The 20,651-nt window shown below is 32.4% G+C and overlaps 1 protein-coding gene across 7 annotated transcripts in view; it reads left to right on the plus strand.

The window, feature by feature from the left end:
• The window catches only part of DSCAM (DS cell adhesion molecule), a 750,733-nt gene that overhangs the window by 569,152 nt on the left and 160,930 nt on the right, over window positions 1-20,651 (plus strand). For 4 of the 7 annotated variants that reach the window (XM_074300489.1, XM_074300491.1, XM_074300492.1 and 1 more), the window contains exon 15: window positions 11,427-11,594. The exons of 2 other annotated variants lie outside the window; for them this stretch is intronic. In XM_074300489.1, coding sequence (XP_074156590.1) covers window positions 11,427-11,594 — 168 coding nt within the window. Of the gene's footprint in view, window positions 1-9,310; window positions 9,450-11,426; window positions 11,595-20,651 lie in introns of those variants that run through there. One more of the 7 variants, XM_074300494.1, reaches the window with a different exon arrangement.

Raw genomic sequence — 20,651 nt, forward strand, 5'->3', positions numbered from 1 at the left:
AAAGATAATAAAGAAAGAGGATTTGGAAATTTAAAAATCATTAGTAATCTTGGAGAAAGAATTTTCATTTAAATAAGATCAAATTAGCCTATGAAGAAGAAAAAGAGAGTTGGGGTGCAGGAAGTTAAGAAACCTCAATGAATAGATAGACCTCAAGGAATAGATGACCTCAAGGAATTTAGTCACATATGAGAGAACAGATATTGTATGAAAGTTTCAAATTGTGTGATCAAATGAGGTATTTTTCTGAAAATGGTGGAGACATAGATGTATTTGTATTCGGTAGAGAATCAACCACTAGACAAGGAGAGATTGAATATTTTGAGAAAGTAAGAATGGCAGTTGGAAAAATCTGCTGGAAAATACAAGATGGAATTGAGATCAGTTGTGTATGTAAAGTAATTTGCAAGGAGAAAAAAGCCTTTTTGTGTGAATTGGATTTAAGAAGTGATGGAAGGCATTTGAATAATATGAGATGGAGAGAAGAGGGTGAGACAGGATTCTCAATGAATGGCATCCATGTTTTGGTGAAATATGAGGCAGGATTTTGAAAAGAAAGTGAAAGAAGAGAAAACATAAAGATTAGTAAACAGATGGAAAGACTTGAAAATGCTGCAATTGTTATTGAGATAATAAATCAATTAGGAAGGTGTAAAAAGTTTGACTTATTAACATGAAGGCACAGGGGAGATCATATAGTATAAATTTGTGGTGAACCTAGTCATTATGATTTCGTGATTGTTCTCCAGATTTCTTCAGCAGCACAAGGAACAGCTATGGGATTAATCCTAGACTGAATCTTGACAAGGCAGAATTGGCAAAAGAATAACATGATAATGCAGTGTAGAAGAGATCCATTAATGGGTTAAAGGAAGATCAATGGGAAAGTAGAGCTAGTGCAAGGGAAATGACTTGGAAAAGTACCAAAGAGTAAAGGAATTTGACATCACAGTCAGTTTATCAGTCAATAAGAATTAAGTGACAACTATGTTCCAGGTACTAAGTTTTGGAAATACAAAATATAGAGTTTGGATAATTCTGGGGAATGTGAGACAAAACAGTTCCTTATTCCAAGGAGCTCACAATTTAATTGAGGAATATAATACATAACCTACTATGTATAGACAAGTTATAAACAGGATAAATAGTTGAGTTTATTGGAGAGAATGGTAATATGGAAGAAACTGTATTTCAGAAAACCATTTTGCTGGCTGAATGGGAGATTTATTAGAATGGGAAAAAACTAGTTAAAGGCAGATTAGGGAAGCTCAGAGTTCATGAGCATGAATGGGACCTTTGTGAATGATCAGAAAATTAAGAATTTGACCCTGTCTGTGTGTAGCTATGTTGGAGTGAAAGTTTAGGTCATAGAAAATGGGTAAGCTGAAGAACTGGAAGGTTAATATATTGAGAGAGTTTCATCATGTATATTGAAATCTTCTGGTATGAGGACAAGAGTCCTAGAATAGAGAAAGATAGTGAACCATAACTGAAGTCATTGAGAAAAGCAGAACATCCTGGTAAGCTGCATCCATGAAGTTGTGGGTATCAGGATTTGGTTGCTTGATGTAGAATGATGTGCAGACCACTGTTTACCCTGTAGTACTTCTCAACTGTCATGAGGAACTGAAACCCATTTAACAAGAGTAGATGCTTATTAGCTTAAGAGCAGAGAGTGGGTGTGAAATTGTCTAATATAAGGAAATGACAGTAGAAGTGGTTGTTCTGGAAACAAACCCCATAATTAGCTATCACTAGGAAAATGGGATATGGCCAAATTTCTCACCCTCTGCTTTAATGATCTCTTATCCCTTTAAACTGGTCCATTGGTCCTTACTTTGCAGACTTCTGGCTTAGAGGTTATATTTCTCACCAAAGGACACATGACCAGCATATGGCAAAGTCAGAATTGAAGGGAGGTTGTTTCACTCCAAGGCTAGCTTTATATCCTATCTTGATTTTCCTATGGTATTTAGGATAAATTTTCATTTCCACTTTTGTTAAATGTAATATGTCTTAGAAGTCAATAATTTTATAAATAATTCCTAAAAATAGAATAACTTTTCATTCCATTGTGAATTCCCTAGCATTAAAGAGCAAAGACTGAATAATCATCTGTCAATGATGTTCTGAAGGATATTCCTATACAGGATGAGAGTTTGTGTTAAATGATTTCTAAAATCCTTTCTAAAAGAAAGATTCTATGGTTCTAGTTTGCTAAACCTAAAAAACTAAAAACTAAAGAGTCACTTAATAGCAATTTTAATTAAGTAAATTGTTTAATATTTTTCTTAGTTACATTTAAAACACTTTCTTACATTTGTTTTTAAAATTTTGATTTCCAGATTCTCTCCTTTGTCCTTATCCCTTTCCTGCATGAAGAAACTACATGTGAAGTTATGCAAAACATTTCCATAAAAGCCTTGTTGTGAAAGAAAACATGGATCTCATACCCTAAAAAACCTCAAGAAAAATAGAAAGAGAGCGGAGAGAAAAAGGGAAGGAGAGAGAAGGAAAGGGAAAGGAAGACAGAAGAGAACAGGGAAAGGGGGAAAGGAAGAGAAGAGGAGAAAGAGAAAGAAGAGGAAGAGAAGGAGGAGGAGGGAGGGAGGGAGGGAGGGAGGAAGAGAGAGAGAAAGAGAGAGAGATAATGCTTCAATATGTATTCAGACACCATCAGTTTCTTCTGGATTTTTGGATAGATATGGATAGGATTTTTCCTCATAAGTTCTTTAGAATATTAATAGCAATTAAAAAATAATTATGACCTCTTAAAAACAAATATATCAAGATGTAAAGAATAGAAAAAATGTAATAAAATCATAAGCTGTGAACTTCTATTAAATAATTTTATATAAATATGCATATGTTTAACAATATAGTAATCAAATCATAATTGTGTCCCCCTTCTCCAATTATGTATTTTATTTTTTAAAAGGAAGTATTTTTAGAAATCCTTTTAAAATGTAGGAATACCTAGTTGGCACAGTTGATAGAATGCTGGACCTGGAATCAGGGAGATGTGAATTCAAACCGGACCTTAAACATTTACTATTTCTGTATCACTTACCATGTTTGCCTCACTTTTCACATTTTTAAAATGAGTTTCAGGAGGAATTGGTAAACCGCTCCTATATCTTTGTCAAGAAAACCACAAATGGAGTAACAAAGAGTCAGACATAACTGAAACAACTGAAATACAATGTTTTAAAAATGATTTCTTAATGAATCTTTTTATCATGTCTACCTACCCACACTAACCACTAACCTTTTTCCTTCAAGTATATGTCTTTCCCAGATACTATCTATGTAGTCAAGCAGAATAAATCAACATATAACACCCTAATTTAAGTTGGCATTAATTATGACTATTTTTCCCTATTCTACTCTCTACCAAACTCTCCCCCTATCTTTCTGCCTCACCTATTTTCCTGTTTATATATTTCTAATTAAACCCTTAATGTACATGTCTGTACACAGATATGTATTCCATCTTCTTTTTCCCAGTTGAGATAAAAATGAATCATTTTGGAGCAAACCAGTAAATATTTAACAACTGCTTATCAAGACAAAATATACATACAATATACTTTAAAGTTCAATCTTCATTATTAACATTTTCTCATTATCTTCTTAAGTTAATATAATTAACAAAATAATAAAGCAGACCCTGGTTTGTTGCATTTATTTATTTCTAATGTGTAAATGCTCACACCGAAAATTAAAAGATAGTTCTCTCCAGTAGATTTAAACTCATGTTGAAGTCATGTTGTGAAAGAAAACATGAATCTCATGCTCTAAAAAATCCTCAAGAACAATAAAGAGAGAGGGATAAGGGAGAGACAGAAGAAGAGAGAGAAGGAGGGAGAGGGGGGAAATGGATACTTAACCCTCATAGAGTTTTGATATACCCAACTCTCAGAACAACATCACATTTATATGTTCTTCTTTTGATACATTCCAGGTATGAAAAAAAGAAATTTGTTCCCATTTTCCTCATTTTTTCATTAATGCATTTCTTCCTGTCCCTTTTCCTTTACTTATTTAAATTAAAAACAAAACAAAACCCAATCCAAACCCTTGTTTTATTCTGCCCTCTAACGAAGTCAAAGGTTGTTTTGAAAGGACAATGAACTTATCTATCTATATGCAGATATAAATAATTATCATCTAACCCCTTCAAATTCTTCCAATATCATTTTCTTTATAGGTTTTTTTTCTCTCATCTCTGTTTCAAAGATTGGCTCTGTTACTTCACTTTACCTTGCAGACTTTCCTTCACTTTTGCAGGATGCTATTCTTGTTTGTAAGGTTTGTTTTTTTATTTTGTTAATACTGTATTCTAAACTACTTTTTGTGATTGTGATTGTAATCCATTAGGATTGAATCTCTTTTTTTTCCTGACTGTTTGCAGTGAGTTTGTTTGTTATTTCTATTTTCCTGAAAAGTCTGAATTTTGGCAATGTCATCTCTGTATATATTCCATTTAAAGTGTATGTTTGTATGTGTTTCAGGAGGTGAGAAGTATATTCTTTCTATTTTTATTTTTCCTGAAGCTCTATTTACTTTAGACAATTTTCTTTTATGATTTCTTGAAATATGGTATTCAGGGTTTTTTTTTTAAAGTGGTCACAATTCTCAGGATTATTGTAATTCTTTTTAAATTAATTTTAATCAATAAAAATTTAGATTATTTTCTCTCTAAAACCTCATTTACATATATATTTAGTCAAAAAATTCCCCTTTTCCTTATATCTAACACATACATACATATAAAATAATTACACATATGTGGGTGTATGGCTCAGTCTGCATGTTGTCCTTTAAATTTCTTTCAAGATATTGGTAGCATGTTTCATTATGTGTCCTCTCAATCTTGAATTTAATAATTTTACATAATTTTTACTCCTTTTGTTTCCCAGGTCAGTTCTCAAATAGGTATCTCAAATATCCTAATTTTTGAGATTTTTACCTTTGTCCCCATATTTCTTATTGCCTCATCCTTTGAATCATTGAATTCTGTTTACCCTGTTTTAGTGTCCAAAGTTTCAAATACTTGGGTAAGGTCATTTTTGTTCAAAGATTTTTATTCTCTTTTTTTTAACTACTCAAATTCGATTTTATAATCTCTTGCTTGGGCTTCTCATTTCTTCTTTACAATCTAAGAGATCTTAGGCAATTCATTCTTTTTTCAGAGGTTCTATTTGCAATTAATTTGGAGCTATTGCTTTCATTTAAGAATTAATTATTTTAACTAATAGTGCTTCTTTATTATAATAGAAATTTTTCCTCACTTTATTTATATTTATGGTCTCAGTAGTGAGATTATGGCTTCGTACCAGCACAGGGATTTATCATTTTATGCATTTTTGAATGGAGCTGTTATGTCCAAGTCCTGTTTGCCAGTGTATTCTGGAAGAGGCTTCCTTGTAGTGCCTGAATAGTAATTCATCTGGAGATTGGGCTATTTTCATCAGCCCTGATTAGGATTACAATATTGTCCTGGGAAAGAGAGTTGGTACTATTCACTGATACAGTTTGAAACATCCATCTATCTCTGGGGGTATCTCCTGATTCAGATTACATTTGACATTAGTCATTTCCTTCTGCTATAGCAGGAGGCCACTAGCTTTAGGCTTTAGCCCTAGAGTGGCTTAACTAGACTATCTTTCAGCCAGTCTGCTAAGGCATTCTTAGATCTAAAATTGTACTTCCTTTAGTCATGCTAAACAGTCAAGGAGACCTCAATACCTGGGATTTCTTTTTGTAATTCTTTCTGGAATGGAGGAATTTAGTGATTTTTTTTCTTTATATTGCGTTTTTCTTTCATTCTTAGTAGGTATTCCTAAGAAGACATGGGTTTAGCTAGAACCTTGACAATGGCCATCTTAGCCAGAAGAATACTTATTTAATAATAATTTTGGGGCTAGTCTGAGAAATTCTATTATGACAATCAGTAGCTATGTTTGATCAAAGATAGTAGAAAAGAGGTAATAGGTATATTAAAATAGGGAGAGAAGAGATGCCATTGTTTTGCTGTTAATAACATTGTGACTTCTTAAAGTGCTTTCACATTTTTTTCTTTAATCATAAATTTGTTACTATGAAGTATTATTCTCACTTTTATCAATGGAAAAACTGAGTCATATTTATAAATATGTTTCTTGTTTCTAGATCACCACCAAGTTAAAAACAAATCTGGGAATGGATTTCAAATAATTTTTCAGAGGACTAATTATCTTTATAGGTAGAGTAGGGAATTATCTGTAATCCAGAGGAATTATACAATCTGCTCACATCCTGCAGGGGACAGGAAAATTACTGAACGTAGCTCAAGCCATATTAAAATGTAATTGTGAAAGGTTTAACAAAAGCAAGCAAAATATATATTATAACATATATAATGTTAATTTGTGGTTTCCTAGGTAAATGTTATAGGTAGCTAAGTGGTAGAGTAGATAGATTCAGGCCGGGAATCAGGAAGACTCATTTTCCTGAGTTCAAATCTGGACTCAGACACTTACCATCTGTGTGACCCTGGGCAAGTCACTTAAGTTTGTTTTGCCTCAGTTTCCTCATCTGTAAAACTATATGAAGAAGAAAATGGCAAATCAGTCTAGTATCTTTGTCAAGAAAACCCCAAAAGATTCACACACAACTGAAAAATGATTGAATAACACTAGTGAAGTAAATATGTGACTGTAAGAATTTGTTTTTCATTTGAACTTGATATTATTACTTCTATAATATCTTTTGAGAAGGGTTATAGAAAGAAATTTCACTCCAAATAAACTGCATTTGCTTGCTGAAAAAGCTAAAAATAAGTTTTGAGATGGTCATTCTTTTGGTGAAGCATTGCATTAAAAAGACATAATATTATATGTTTCGTGTTATTTAGTTTTAAACTTCCTTCTATCCTGATAACTAAGATCTTGATCTTGAGGGAAAAGTTTTGATGGGGAAGGGGGAAAGGAGAAATGTTGGAGCATGGGAAATTGTTTAAAGAAGACAGATCTAGGTAAGATACTATAATAAATAGCTGACAGAAATTCCATTAATAATTACAAAGAAGGTAGATATCTAGAATTTAAAGAAATTTCAGAACAATCTGATATAGGAAGGCTGGATTAGATAATATTCATGCCATAATCTGATGAATATCATGAATATCCTCATGTGAAATTGTTTAATTTTTAAATATTTAAAACCAGGTTTTTGAGGTTTCCTATCATAATTAGATCTTTCTTAGATTCATTTATATGTTTTGAGCACAATACCTGTCAGTTCCTTTGTCTAGAATTTAAAAAAAGAGAAAATTTACCACTGCTATCCTAAAATTGTCTGATATAGCTACAATGTGCTTAAAGAAAGAAAGTAGCAATGATTCTGCTTAGATTAAGAGACTTTTCAGTCCAAGATGCATAGATAATGATCAAAAGTTATGGATGTTTGAATGTGAAACTATTAAAGTAAACCATTCTATAATCAAAATAATTAAGATAAGCATGTCCAATGTATACTAGGCAGGCAAAAAAATCAAACTGCACAGTAAATCTCAAAGCAAGATCATTGATCTTCCAGAAAATTGTTGTTTTGTGAGGACAAGTAAAGGTTAAATGATCAGCATGTCTAGTGTGACGATAGGTGTCAACTTCCTATTGTTCCTATTCCTACAAATTCTAGAGGGATGGGAATAGGGGAGGAACACAGTAAAGTTTTTGAATCACTTTAACCATATATTTCAGTAAAAGCTGGATAGTCAATTGAAACCTATATAGTTTGACATAACAAGGGAGTTTTATACTGATTTTGTGACCAAAGAAATTTGCATACTCTCTTAGTACCTTAGGCAATTAGAAGACTATAAATTACAGAGAAGTTCCACAAAAGATTAAAAAAAAGATTTCACTACCTTACTTCCCAAAAAATAATTTTTTCTTATCTTTAATTACTTAAGGATCAAAGAGTAAAGAAGCTTAAGTAAACCAGTAAATCTGAGAATCACAACTTCTTGGTGAGATATGGTTAAAAAAAAAAAAAAAGGATATATTATCCTGTAGTTATTGCTCCTTTGAGTGGTTGAGAGCCTTCTCTTATAATTCTAGGCAACTCTAAGATAATCCCATTTATAGCAATAAATATATTGTAAGGAATCTATAACTAGCATCATAGAATATATTACAGGGTATCTTATAGAGTATTTGATGTGGGAATGACCTTGCAGATTATCTCTATAATAGGGCACTGGCTATTGAACCTAGTCTTTATGAGAATGTACAGCAGAGTGCCTCTGATGCAATTTTTCAAGTGAAAGAGTCTGAGGAGCCTGCTTCTGGAAGAATTATGTTGACATATAATGGAAGTGCCTTGTAGAGACTTTGGAGCATTCACAGACATTCTGTAACTGGTTCCAGTCCATTTGTCAAATGACGAAGAGGAGCTTCTTTGATTGACTAAGGCTGCAGAACCAGAACTGGGTTTGTGTAGGGAGGGGAGAGAGATGGAAGGTGGTATGGACATTCAAAATGCCTTGTTCCTTATTTTCAGTTGCTTTCCTTATTATTTGACTTCTCCTGGTCTGTCTGTATTCTCATAAGAGAAGAGAGATAATGCTACAAGCTACATGTAGACCTCAGTTCTTTCCCTTGGTCTTGTTCTTTCATGTAGATGAAGGAGATTAATCTGGAAGCTATGATTTTGTGAGTTTTGAAAAGTAAAGAGAATAAACAGCAGAGGTCCAGGAGTCTTAGGATCAAGTCCATGCTGGATTTTGTAGCCAGCCCTACATCAGTGTATTAAGGAGTGAAAAGTGATCTCCAGGATGGTAGATGAGATGAGGGAAGACTCTTCTGGCAATGGAACTAGTGCTGCATTTGGATGTGATCTTGATAGGGAGAAAATGAGTGAAATCTGAACCCACTCATCCTTAGTCCAACTTCTATAAGCAACGAGTCCCAGAAAATTCACTTCCAAATGCAACATTAGAACAACTGTCACATGAGTCATTACTTCATCTACTATCCTGAAAATCACTACTCACTTCTCAAGGCAGATACTCAACTGGCCTCACTACCCAGAATAAACTTGACTTCTTAGATTTTGGACTTTTGGTAGTTCCCTCTATTGTTTCAAACTCTAAAGGTTATAGCTTCCAGATTAATTTACTTCATTTTAAATGAAAAAGCAAACACTGAGAAAAAGAACTGAGATCCATATTCACAGGCCACATGTCAACCTCAGATAGGGAGAAACGGCTCCCCATCCAAGGCCAACATCTGGCATTACAGCATTGTCTCTCCTCTTTTACCAGAATGCAGACTGGAAGATATCAAACCACAAGGAGGGCAGCTGAAGAGAAAGGGACAAGGACAACTAGTGCCTTTTGATTGCCCCCTTCCCCCAGTTCTGACTTTAAAACTGCAGCCAAAGAGCCTCCTCTCCATTCTGTGGTAAGTGGACTTAAACCAGTTACAGAATGTATATAAACACTCAAAAATTTCCTTAAGGCACTTCCATTATATGTAATCATGACTCTTCTAGAAGCAAGTTCTCTAGCCTCTTATACATGGTGAACTGTATCAGTCACACTCTGTATATGCTCATAAACATTGGGCTCAGTGACCAGTTCTCTGTAATATCGAGATGAGCCTCCTCAGGTTATCAATGAGAAAAGAGGCTCAGATAAATCATGAGATAGTTCCAAGGTCTCACAGGATTTTTATTGTCAGTTCAGTTAAGTGGCTAGGAGATGAGATATAAATCAAAATAAAATCCAGTTCCTTTTTTTAGTCCCCATTCTAGTAAAAAGATATGGCACATAAGCAAATATGACAAAGAAGTGCAAGCAAATCACTATTTGAGGTCAAAGAGGGAAGGCACGTTGCTGAGTGGACACACTAGCAAAGATTTCTTGGAAAAGTTGGCATCTGATTTGGGCTTAAAAGGATTGATAAGAATTCATCAGTTTGGCATGTTGGGATGGACAGGCATTCTTAATGGTCTTTCCATTTCATCATCATACAATGCCATATGAGGGATAGGGGGTTGAAAAAGGATTTGGAATGGTTTTTCTCTCTCCAGAATCCCATATCTGAGAAGGCACTCTATTAATCCATTATTGAATAAAATGAAAAGAAAAAAAAAGAGACAAAAAGATTAATGAGAGGTATTTATTCAAATGATGAAAAATAATGCAGTCAGTAGATTTAAAATACTACCAGTCCCTCATCAGAACTCCCTCAAATGCTGGGTACTTACCTATTATGTGAAAAGTAAACAAAATATGGTTGCAAATATTTGTTATGTGAACAGTAAATGAAATATGGTTGCAAATGCCCACTCTATCCAGAATTACACTCTAACAATCAATGATTGTTCTCTAGTTCTAGATAGTTCTCTAGCAATAAGCATAGTAAACTTTTAAGGGCAGAAGCTGTTTCATGTTTGTCTTTGTGTCTCTAGTATCAAAGTGTCCTGAACATAGTAGGCTACTAGCTGTAATTAATTTAATTAAATAATAATTAATGCTTTAAATTAACTAATAGATTTTTTAGATTCAATGAAATGATACTAAAGTAGAATAATAATAAAATACCTGTCATTTATATAATGATTCATATAACTATTTAAGGTTTCCAAAATACTTTATAGACATCATCTCATTTCATCCTAACAGTAATCTTAGTAGATAGTGCTATTATTTTCCTTACTTTACATATGATAAAACTGAAGCAAAGAGAGTGTACTCTGTACCCAGAGTCACACAGCTGGTCAATTGTCTGAGGCAAAATTTGAACTTGGATCTTCCTGACTCCAAAGTCCAATACATTTACTTCCCATACTATTTGCCTGAGAACTGGAAGTTAACTATACAATGAAGTTTTGTTTTGCTTTGCTTTATTTTCCTCATAGTAGTAGATACTTCATTTTGGCTCTTTTTTTTTTTTTCATCAGGAAGGAAGGTTGTGGTTTTCAAAAATTTAGAAAGAGCAGACTTTTATTTTGTTGTGTTATAATTCCTTTTAACATTCTGGTCAATCCTTAACTGCTTATTTGTAGCTCTTTAAAAAAAGTATATTTATTTGTTGGCTTGTTTTAGTTATCTATTTGTTTGTTTTACTCTCCTTGTTTCAGTTTCCCTGACTTCTATTTCTATACCATTATTACAAAAAAATTCGTCATATACTGTGTTCCCTCAAACATTCCTCCCTGAATACAATTAAATTAGAAGCCCTTCATTTACCAAGGCATGAGGGGTAGTATTGTTTCTTTTATGTCATCCAACTTTACCTAATAACTTTAAATATTTTGCATTTGAGAATTTGCTTTGATGTGTAATAAAAATCATTTATGAATATTTTAAAGGCAGGGAAAAAACTCAAGTCTCTATCTCTTCTTTTTTGAAAAAAAACAAACAAACCTAAAAGACTCCTGGGATTCTGCTCAGAGAACCAAAGATGTTTCCCCTCAGCTGAACTCGGCCACCATCATTGATATCCATCCTTCCTCCACCTACAGCATCCGCATGTATGCCAAAAACCGAATTGGCAAGAGTGAAGCCAGCAATGAGCTCACCATTACAGCTGATGAAGCAGGTACAGTCTAGTTTTTTCCTTGTTTGATAGCAAAACTGCATTTCAGCTATTACTGTAGACATTAAAATTCCATTTGCCCAATAACTGCTTCTTTCCATGAAGGACCAAACTTATTTGGGAAATGAATTTTCAGATCTATAACAATATATTTACAACTATAGTTTTGGGTGCTTTTGACTGCATGTGTTTGTATCTACAAAAGATAGACAATACTCTAATTCATTTGAATGTTTATTTGCATTTACATATTTTGGGTAGTAATTTCAAACTGGAGACTAATTTCAAAAAATATATTACATTGTTATTCTTATTGCCATTTATTTGCTGTTAGCTGTTTTCAATCATGTCTGACTGTGACTCCGTTTGGGGTTTTCTTGGCAAAGGTATTAGTGTGGTTTGACATTTCCTTCTCCAGCTCATTTTACAGGTGAGGAAACTGAGACATATAGGTTTGAGTAACTTTTTCTTTCCTTTTTATTTATTTACAACTAAATACAAAATAAGAAAAAACAAAATAGAAAAAGAAAGACAGAAAAGGAAAACAAAAACAAAATATTATCATGTGCCCAGCAGAACATCAGGAAGGATTGAAAATATGTAACAATTTCCATTTCAAACAAGCATACATAATATTAAAAGAGATTATATATTCATGATTGTCCATATTTTCTTTGCTTCCTTGTAGATTAGTTATTCTTTGTTCTCTGCTATGCACTTTTCACTTTATTCATTTTTATCTCCATTCATCCCCTAAATTCCCCCAAGCAGGAAACAATAAGGCAGGATACACACACACACACACACACACACACACACACACACACACACACATATACATATATACTCACACCTACATTCATATATCTATATGCATGCATACATATACCTAGATGCATACATGCACACATGTGTACATATGCACTTAAAATACATAGACATGCATCTAAAACAATATTAACATGGCTGACATATAATGTAGATTTTTCTCTTGATTGAAACTTTGTTTGACTTTGAGATCAATGATTACTAAAGAATTATACTCCTGATCTTTATTATGGCACTTGTATATCTCTTATTTCCTTTCCCAGCTAACTCCTCTACTTTAATTATATTCCTTAATTTATTTTACTATTATTTAACCTCCTCCTATCTTCTTCTCCCCCCATCTTTTCCCCTCCCTCTTTATCCCATTCCCATTATTCTACATACTTTTTTTCTCTGCCATGAATCTACACACCATTATATGTCCCACCTTATCCTATTACCTCCCCCTGATGTCTTTAAAGGTTTTGGAAGGTGCTATATCTTTCATAGTTTATATGTGTATTCTTTCCCATTTAACCGATTCCCTTTATAAATAGGCTTTCAGAAATACCAGTCCTCTGTTTTTACCTTTATTTAGGTTTTTTTAAAGCACATTTGTTTGTTTTAGTTACATATCTGTTTATTCTCCATGTATCTATAGTTAGTATTTTTATCTTTTCTTAGACAATTATGTTTGGTTTTTTTTTTAGAGTTAGAGCATACTTACCTCTGCCTCAATTTTTTTTAAATCTATCCTCTCACTAGTATCAATTTTAAATATATGGAATACATTTCCATGTAAAAAAAAACATAAACAATTTGTCCTTATTGAGTCCCTTGAAATTAATCTTTGAAATTGGCTAGTATATGTTAAATTTTCTACTGAGTTCAGGTTTCATTGAGAAAAAGTCCTGAAAATCTGCAAATTCCTTGAATGTCTTTTTTTTTTTCATTTAATATTATGGTTAGTTTTGCTAGATATATTTTTTACCATAGACCAAATTTTTTTGATTTTCAATATATTTTATTCCAGGACCTGAAGTCTTTTAGTGTAACTGCTAATAAATCCTATATACTTCTAATAATAGCTCCATAATGATTTTTTTCTTTTGATTCTTGTAAAATTACTCTTTGATCTGGGGTTTTTTAAATTTAGCAATAATATTCCCATGTTTTTCCATATAGCATCTTTTTGAAGTGGTGATCTGTGGATTTTTTCTATTTCTATTTTTCCTTCTTGTTATATTACTTTAGGACAATTTTCTTTGATTGTTTCTTATATTATTATGTCAAGGTTCCTTTTAGAGTCACAGCTTTCAGGTAGTTAAGTTCTTATATTTTCTCTTCTTGATCTGTTGTTTTTCTTGTTTCACATTCTGTTCTATTTTTTCATTCTTTATATTTTGTTTTGTTATTTTTTGCTCTCATATCTTCACTGGCTTCCTGTTATCCAATTCTAATTTTCAAAGAATTATTTTCTTCTTTAAGAATCTGGATCTTCTTTTCTAGATGCTTAACTTTTTTCATAATCTTTTTTTTCAATCTCTCTCATTTGATTTTTCAGGTCTTTTTTGAGTTCTATAGATTATTGCTGGGGTAGAAGCCATTAAACATTACTTTTTGTTATAGAAAAAGGCCTTTTATTACTTCATTGTCTTCATTTTCTATGATTAGGTTCATTCTTCTTTGCCTTTTTTTTTTTTTTTTTTTTTTTTTTTTTTTTTTTTTGGTTAGGAGAACTATTAGTATAAATTCCTCTAATCCTAGGGTGTGGAAGGAAGAAGCCTTTAGCTTCTCCACTTTGACCTGGAACCCCATATGAAAAGCTCCACCCTCCAATGCATGCCTGCAGTCAGCAGCATCCCTCCCCCACTGCTTCTGCACTCATTGGGTATGCTAGTTCCTGTTCCCTAAGAGCCATATCTATGTGGTACAGTTAAGTCTGGTATTTTTAATCAACAGAGGTTTTCTCAGTCTTCCTGGACTCAGATCCATATTCCCCAACTGTGGTGGGAAGGTGAAAGCTCTTGTGACTGTGACTGAGTATCCTTCTAAACACAGCTAGCCCTAGGGCTTGCTGTTTCTGCAGAGCTAGCTTGGATATGTTTACACTTTGCATGGGTTAAGTCTCAGTTCTGGGGTATTTTGGCCTTCTCAGATCTTCCCAGGTGGACCTCTGTTCTGCCCTAATTTTGTTTGTTTTTTACCAATCTATGTTCACTGTGAGATATAATTTTGTTTTGTTTGAGAGTAGGGGAAATTTGGAGAGCCTAGAATTTTCTGACCTACTCCACTATCTTCCCAGAATCTGTCCCTATGTGATTTTTCCCAGGGTTACATGGCTAATAAGTGTCTGGGGTTATAGTTGAACTTATCCTCCTGACTTTATCCATTGTACTACCTAGCTGCCCAGATCATTTATTCTGAACCAACATTTTTTTCTCTTTTAAAAATTATTTATAAAAGGTTTTATTTCTTTTCAACTGTTCCTTTAATTGATTTTTTTAAAAATGAAACTATGTAAACTATACTTTAACAAAACAAATTTCCACAATTTATAAATATATATATATATATATGTATATATATATATATATATATATATATATATATATATATATATATTTCATTCCACATTTTAAGTCCATCACTTCCCTTACTGAAATTTGGTGATATATTTTATTTTTACTCCCCTGGATTTATAGTTTGTCATTATATTGAATTCTAAATTTATTCAAAGTTTTTTTTCTCTATAATGTTGGTGACTTTTTTATAAATTGTTTTATTCCTTCAGCTTACTTCATCCTATATTGGATTGATAAAAATGGATTATCTCAGTTTCTTCTGAAACTACACATTTCATAATTGTTTATGGCACAAAAATATCTATTAAATTTGTTTAACACTTCTCCAATAGGAAGACATTTCTCTAGTTTCCAGTTTGGGGCTTCTGTGAAAAGAGCTTATATAAATATTTTGTGTCTATAGATCCTTTCTTTGATTACTTTAGATAAAGTGGTAAAATTGAGTCAAAAAGAATACATACCCAGTTTGGTAATTTGGGGGCAGGGCATAGTTCCACAGTGTTTTCCAGACTGGATAGATTAATTTATATTTATACCTGAAGTAATACTTATTTTTCCACAACCCCTAATATTTGCCATTTACCTGTTTTGTCATCATGATCAACCTAAGCATTTGAAATGGAATCTCAGAGTTGTTTTAAGTTGTGATTCTGTAATTTTTAATCAATTGGAGCATTTTTTCCCACAAGATAGTTGATAACTTGAATTTCTTTCTTTGAGAACCACCTATTAACTAGAAATGATGGTACATACCAATAAGCCCTGCTACTTGAAAAGTGGAGACTAAAACATGAGCTCAGGAATTCTGAATTGCAGCATGCTAAGCTGATTTATTATGAACAGGACAAATAGGATGAGTCCTTGTGAGCAGGGGGGAAATAGGTTACTTAAGGAAGGGTAAACAGGAAGGGCCATTGTTGTCATTCTGATAAACAGTGGGATTGGGTCTAGTGAGTGACCACTGTCTTTCTAGTACAGGAAAGATAAGGGGAGAAAAAGGGAGAGAGACAGAAACAGAGACAAAGACAGAGACAGAAAGAGACAGACTCAGAGACAGAGACAAAGACAAAAAGACAGAGAGAGAAAGAGAGAGAGAGAAAGAGAGAGAGAGAGAGAGAGAGAGAGAGAGAGAGAGAGAGAGAGAGAGAGAGAGAGAGGAAGGAGGGAGGGAGGGAGAGAGAAGAAGCAAGAAAAATGAAAATAAAGGGTAGGGAAGCAAAGAGAGAAAAAAAGAAAAAGGAAAGGAAAAGAAAGAAGGAAGGAAGGAAAAAAGGAAAAGAAAGAAAGAAAAATGGCTGTTCATATCCTTTGACCAAATTATAAATTTGGTCTTATAAATTCGAATGTTGCTACTACATCTTGGATATAAGACCTTAGGCAGAGAAATTTCTCTCCAGTTGCCTATTTGTCTTCTAATTTTTAACTGCACTAGTTTTGTTTGTGGAAAATATTTTTTTAATTTCCAAAATATTACCTGATATTTCCCATGATGCTTTTTATTGCTTATTATTCATGAACTCTTGCATAAATCTTAAAAATAATTTCTTCCTGTTTTAATTTGCTCATGTTATCATGTCCTGTATTCATTTTATTTTGTTTTGATATATATTATAAGATATTAGTCTACATCTAATTTATGACAAATTTATTTCCAGTTTTCCTTGTAGTTTTTGTTTGAGTGATTCTTTAGCAATAACTGATGTCTTTGCTTATCTCCTAATTTTGCACATGAGAAAATTGAGCCCATAATGAAGAAATTTTTGCCCAAGTTTACATGATTAGTAAATGGTGCTAGGACTAGAACTCACATCTCCTGAATCCCGTTACGTGCTTCATTAATTAAACAAAGCTATCTCCTACTTAGCTCACATATTCAAGATCAGATACAATAATTTTTTTCAGGTCTAACAGATCAAATGAAATACTAAAGAAATTTGATTTTTCTATTTCTTGTATTTTTATGCTTCATTTAATTTCATGGGATCTCAACAGGTCAAAGAATTTTCACTTTTTGTAGGTGACTGTTTATAGTTTTAACCAAGTGATAAGCAGAGCAATAGGAGGACTAGAACTGGAAAGGGCAGCTTACATAATAGTGAGTAGAATACTGTAGTTCTCATGGCTTCATAGAATCCATGAAAACTAAGTGAAAGAATATAACATAAAAACAAAAAGAATTGATGTAATACATACACCCAGATTTTCCCTATTATATGTGACCTTCGTTTTTTCATATTCACACTTAGCCTCCTTTTGCCCAAACTGCAAATGCTAATTAGAACCATTAAAATATTTTATTTCATTTTGTTTTCCCCTTTATTATATCCAAATGATTTTATGGAGATTAATGTACTATGACTTTTTAACATCCTCTGAGTCTCTTAATGGCACCCTGATATTGTGGATAGAGCACTAGAACATGAATCATAATACTTTTGTTTATATTCCAACCCTGACACTTACCAGTTGCATGATGATGGGTTAAACAACTTAACTTATCTGAACCACAATTTCATTATCTAAAAACCATGGATTTTTAAATTGTTATTTTTTTCCAGTTACATGTAAAAACAACATTTTTGGTTACATATATGTGCATTCCTTATTTTTTTTACATATGTTCCTATGAAACATATTGGGAGAGAAAAATCAGAACAAAAAGGGAAAACCACACACACACACACACACACACACACACACAAAAGGAAAAAAAATTATATAGTATGTGTTGATTTTTATTTGGTATCCAGAGTTCTCTCTCTGGATGAAGGTGGCATTTTCATCCAAAGTTTATTGGGATTATCTTCAATCACTGAACCGCTCAGAAGAACGAACTCTATCATAGTTGATCATCTCACAATCTTGCTGTTACTATGTACATTTTCCTGCTTCTGTTTGTTTCACTTGGCATCAGTTCATATAAATCTTTCCAGACCTTTTTTTAAAATCAGCCTGTTCATCATTTTTATAGAATAGAATAATAAAACTTTCATATACTATAAGTTATTTAGCCATTCCCCAATTGATGGGCATTTACTCACTTTCCACTTCTTTTCCATCACAAAGAGAGCTGCTACAAACATTTTTATACATGTGGGTACTTTTCCCTCTTTTTTTGATTACTTTAGGATACAGACCCAGTAGTAGCATTGCTGGATCAAAGGGTATGCATAGTTTTGTAGCCTTTGAACATAATTCCAAACTATTCTCCAGAATGGTTGAATGATTTCACAACTCCACCAACAAAGCATTAGTGTCCCAGTTTTCTCACATCCCTTTCAATATTCATTTATCTTTTTCTGCCATCTTAGCCAATCTGAGAGGTTGTTTAAATTTGTAATTCTTTAATCAATAGTGATTTAGACTTTTTTTCATATGACTATAGAGATGGCTTTAATTTTAATCATCTAAAAATTGATTATTCACATCCTTTGACCATTTATCAATTGAGAAATTATTTGTATTATAAACTTGACTTTGTTTTTATATATTTTAGAAATGAACCCTTTATCAGAAATACGGACAGCAAAATTTTTCCCAGCTTTCTGCTTGCCTTCTAATTTTGGCTGCACTGTTTTTTTTGTTTTTTTTTTTTGTTTTTGTTTTGTTTTGTTTTGTTTTTTGGTTTTTGGTTTTTTTGTACAACAACTTTTTTAATTTAATGTAATCAGTGTTGTCCATTTTGCATTTCATAGTGTTCCCTAGCTCTTCTTTGGTCTCCCTTCTGTAAAGAGCTGATATATATTCTATCCCTTGCTCTAACAATTTGCTTATGTTATCACCCTTTATACATAAATCATATTCCCATTTTAACCTTATTTTGGTATGGGGAATGAGATGTAGGTCTATGCTGAGTTTCTAATATATTATTTTCCAGTTTTCCCAGCAATTTTTGTGAAATAGTCTGTTCTTAACCCAGAGGCTGGAGTTCTGAAGTTTATCAAAAACTAAATTATTATAATCATTGATTATTGTGTCATATGTATCCACCTATTCCACTGATCTACCACTCTATTTCTTAGTACTATATATTTTTGATGACTGCTGCTTTATAATACTGCTTTCGGTTTGGTACTGCTAGGCTATCATCCTTTGCATTTTATTTTCATTAATTCCCTTGATATACTTCCAGTTGAATTGTGTTATTATTTTTTCTAGCTCTATAATTTTGGCAGTTTGATTGGTATGGCACTGAATAAGTAAATTAATTTAAGTAGCAATTGTCATTTTTATTATATTAGCTTGGCCTACCCATGAACACTTAATATTTTCCCAACTAGTAAAATTTGACAATTTTTTTATATAGTTCTTAGTTTTGTTGTAGCAGGTAGACATCCAAATATTTTGTTTTGTCTACAGTTATTTTAAATGGAATTTCTCTTTCTTTCTCTTACTGCTGGGTTTCATTAGTAACATATATAGAAATACTATGCTAAAATTATCAATTGTTTCAAGGAAATTTCTCTAGAATTCTCTTAGAGAATTCTTCTGAGCTGGGGGCAAGTTTACCTTATTCATTTTTCCTGCTGGTAATTTGACTTTTTCTTTCCTTTTTCTAATCAAATTAATCAAAGGTTTATCTATTTTATTGGTTTTTCATAAAACCAATTCTTAGTTTTACTTATTTTTTCAATAGTTTTCTTACTTTGTATTTTCAGAATTTTTAATTTGGTATATAATTAATTTTTCTAGCTTTTTTTAATTGCATGCCCAATTCATTGATCTCTTCTTTCTCTGTTTTATTCATGTAAGTATTTAGAAATATAATTTTTTTCCTAAGACCTGCTTTGGCTGCATCCTATAAGTTTTGGTACATTATTTCATTACAATCATTATTTTGAATGAAATGACAGGTTATTTCTATGATTTGTTGTTTGACCTACTCATTTTCCTCATAGCAGTGATTAAATTTTCAATTAGATTATTTAATTTCCAATTGGTTTTTAATCCATCTTTCCCAGCCCTTTATTGAATTTAATTTTGTAGCATTGTGATCTGAAAAAGAATAATTTACTATTCCTGCCTTTCTGCATGTAATGATGAGGTCTTTGTATATAGTATATAGACAGTTTTTGTGTAGCTGCCATGTACTTCTGAGTAAAAGGTATATTTTTTTCCTAATCCTATTCAATTTTTTCCAGAGGTTTATCATATCTAAGTTTTCTAAAATTCTATTTACATCCCCAGCTTCTTTCTTTTTTATTTTGTGCTTAATCTAATTCTGAGAGGGGGACTAATATACTTTTGTTTTTTAGTTCTTTCTGTAACTCACTTAATTTCTTCTCTAAGAATTTTGATGCTGTACTATTTAGTGCTTATACATTTAGTATTGAAACTATTTCATTGTCTATAGTACCCTTTAACAGGATGTAATTCCTTATCTTTTAAAATTAGATCTATTTTTTTATTTTGCTTTATCTGAGATCAGAATTGCTACCCCTATTATTTTTTGGTTTTTTGTTTCAGCTGAAGTATAATAAATTCTGCTTCAGCTTTTTTTACCCTCACTCTATATGTATCTATCCATTTCAAATGTTTTTCTTGTAAACAACATATTGTAGGATCCTGGTTTTTAATCCATTCTCCTACCTCCTTCCATTTTGTGGGAGAGTTCATTTCATTCACATTCACAGTTATGATTTCCAGCTGTGTATTTCTCTCCATCCTA

The sequence above is a fragment of the Sminthopsis crassicaudata genome, chromosome 3, assembly GCF_048593235.1.
Source record: "Sminthopsis crassicaudata isolate SCR6 chromosome 3, ASM4859323v1, whole genome shotgun sequence".
Lineage (NCBI taxonomy): Eukaryota > Metazoa > Chordata > Mammalia > Dasyuromorphia > Dasyuridae > Sminthopsis > Sminthopsis crassicaudata.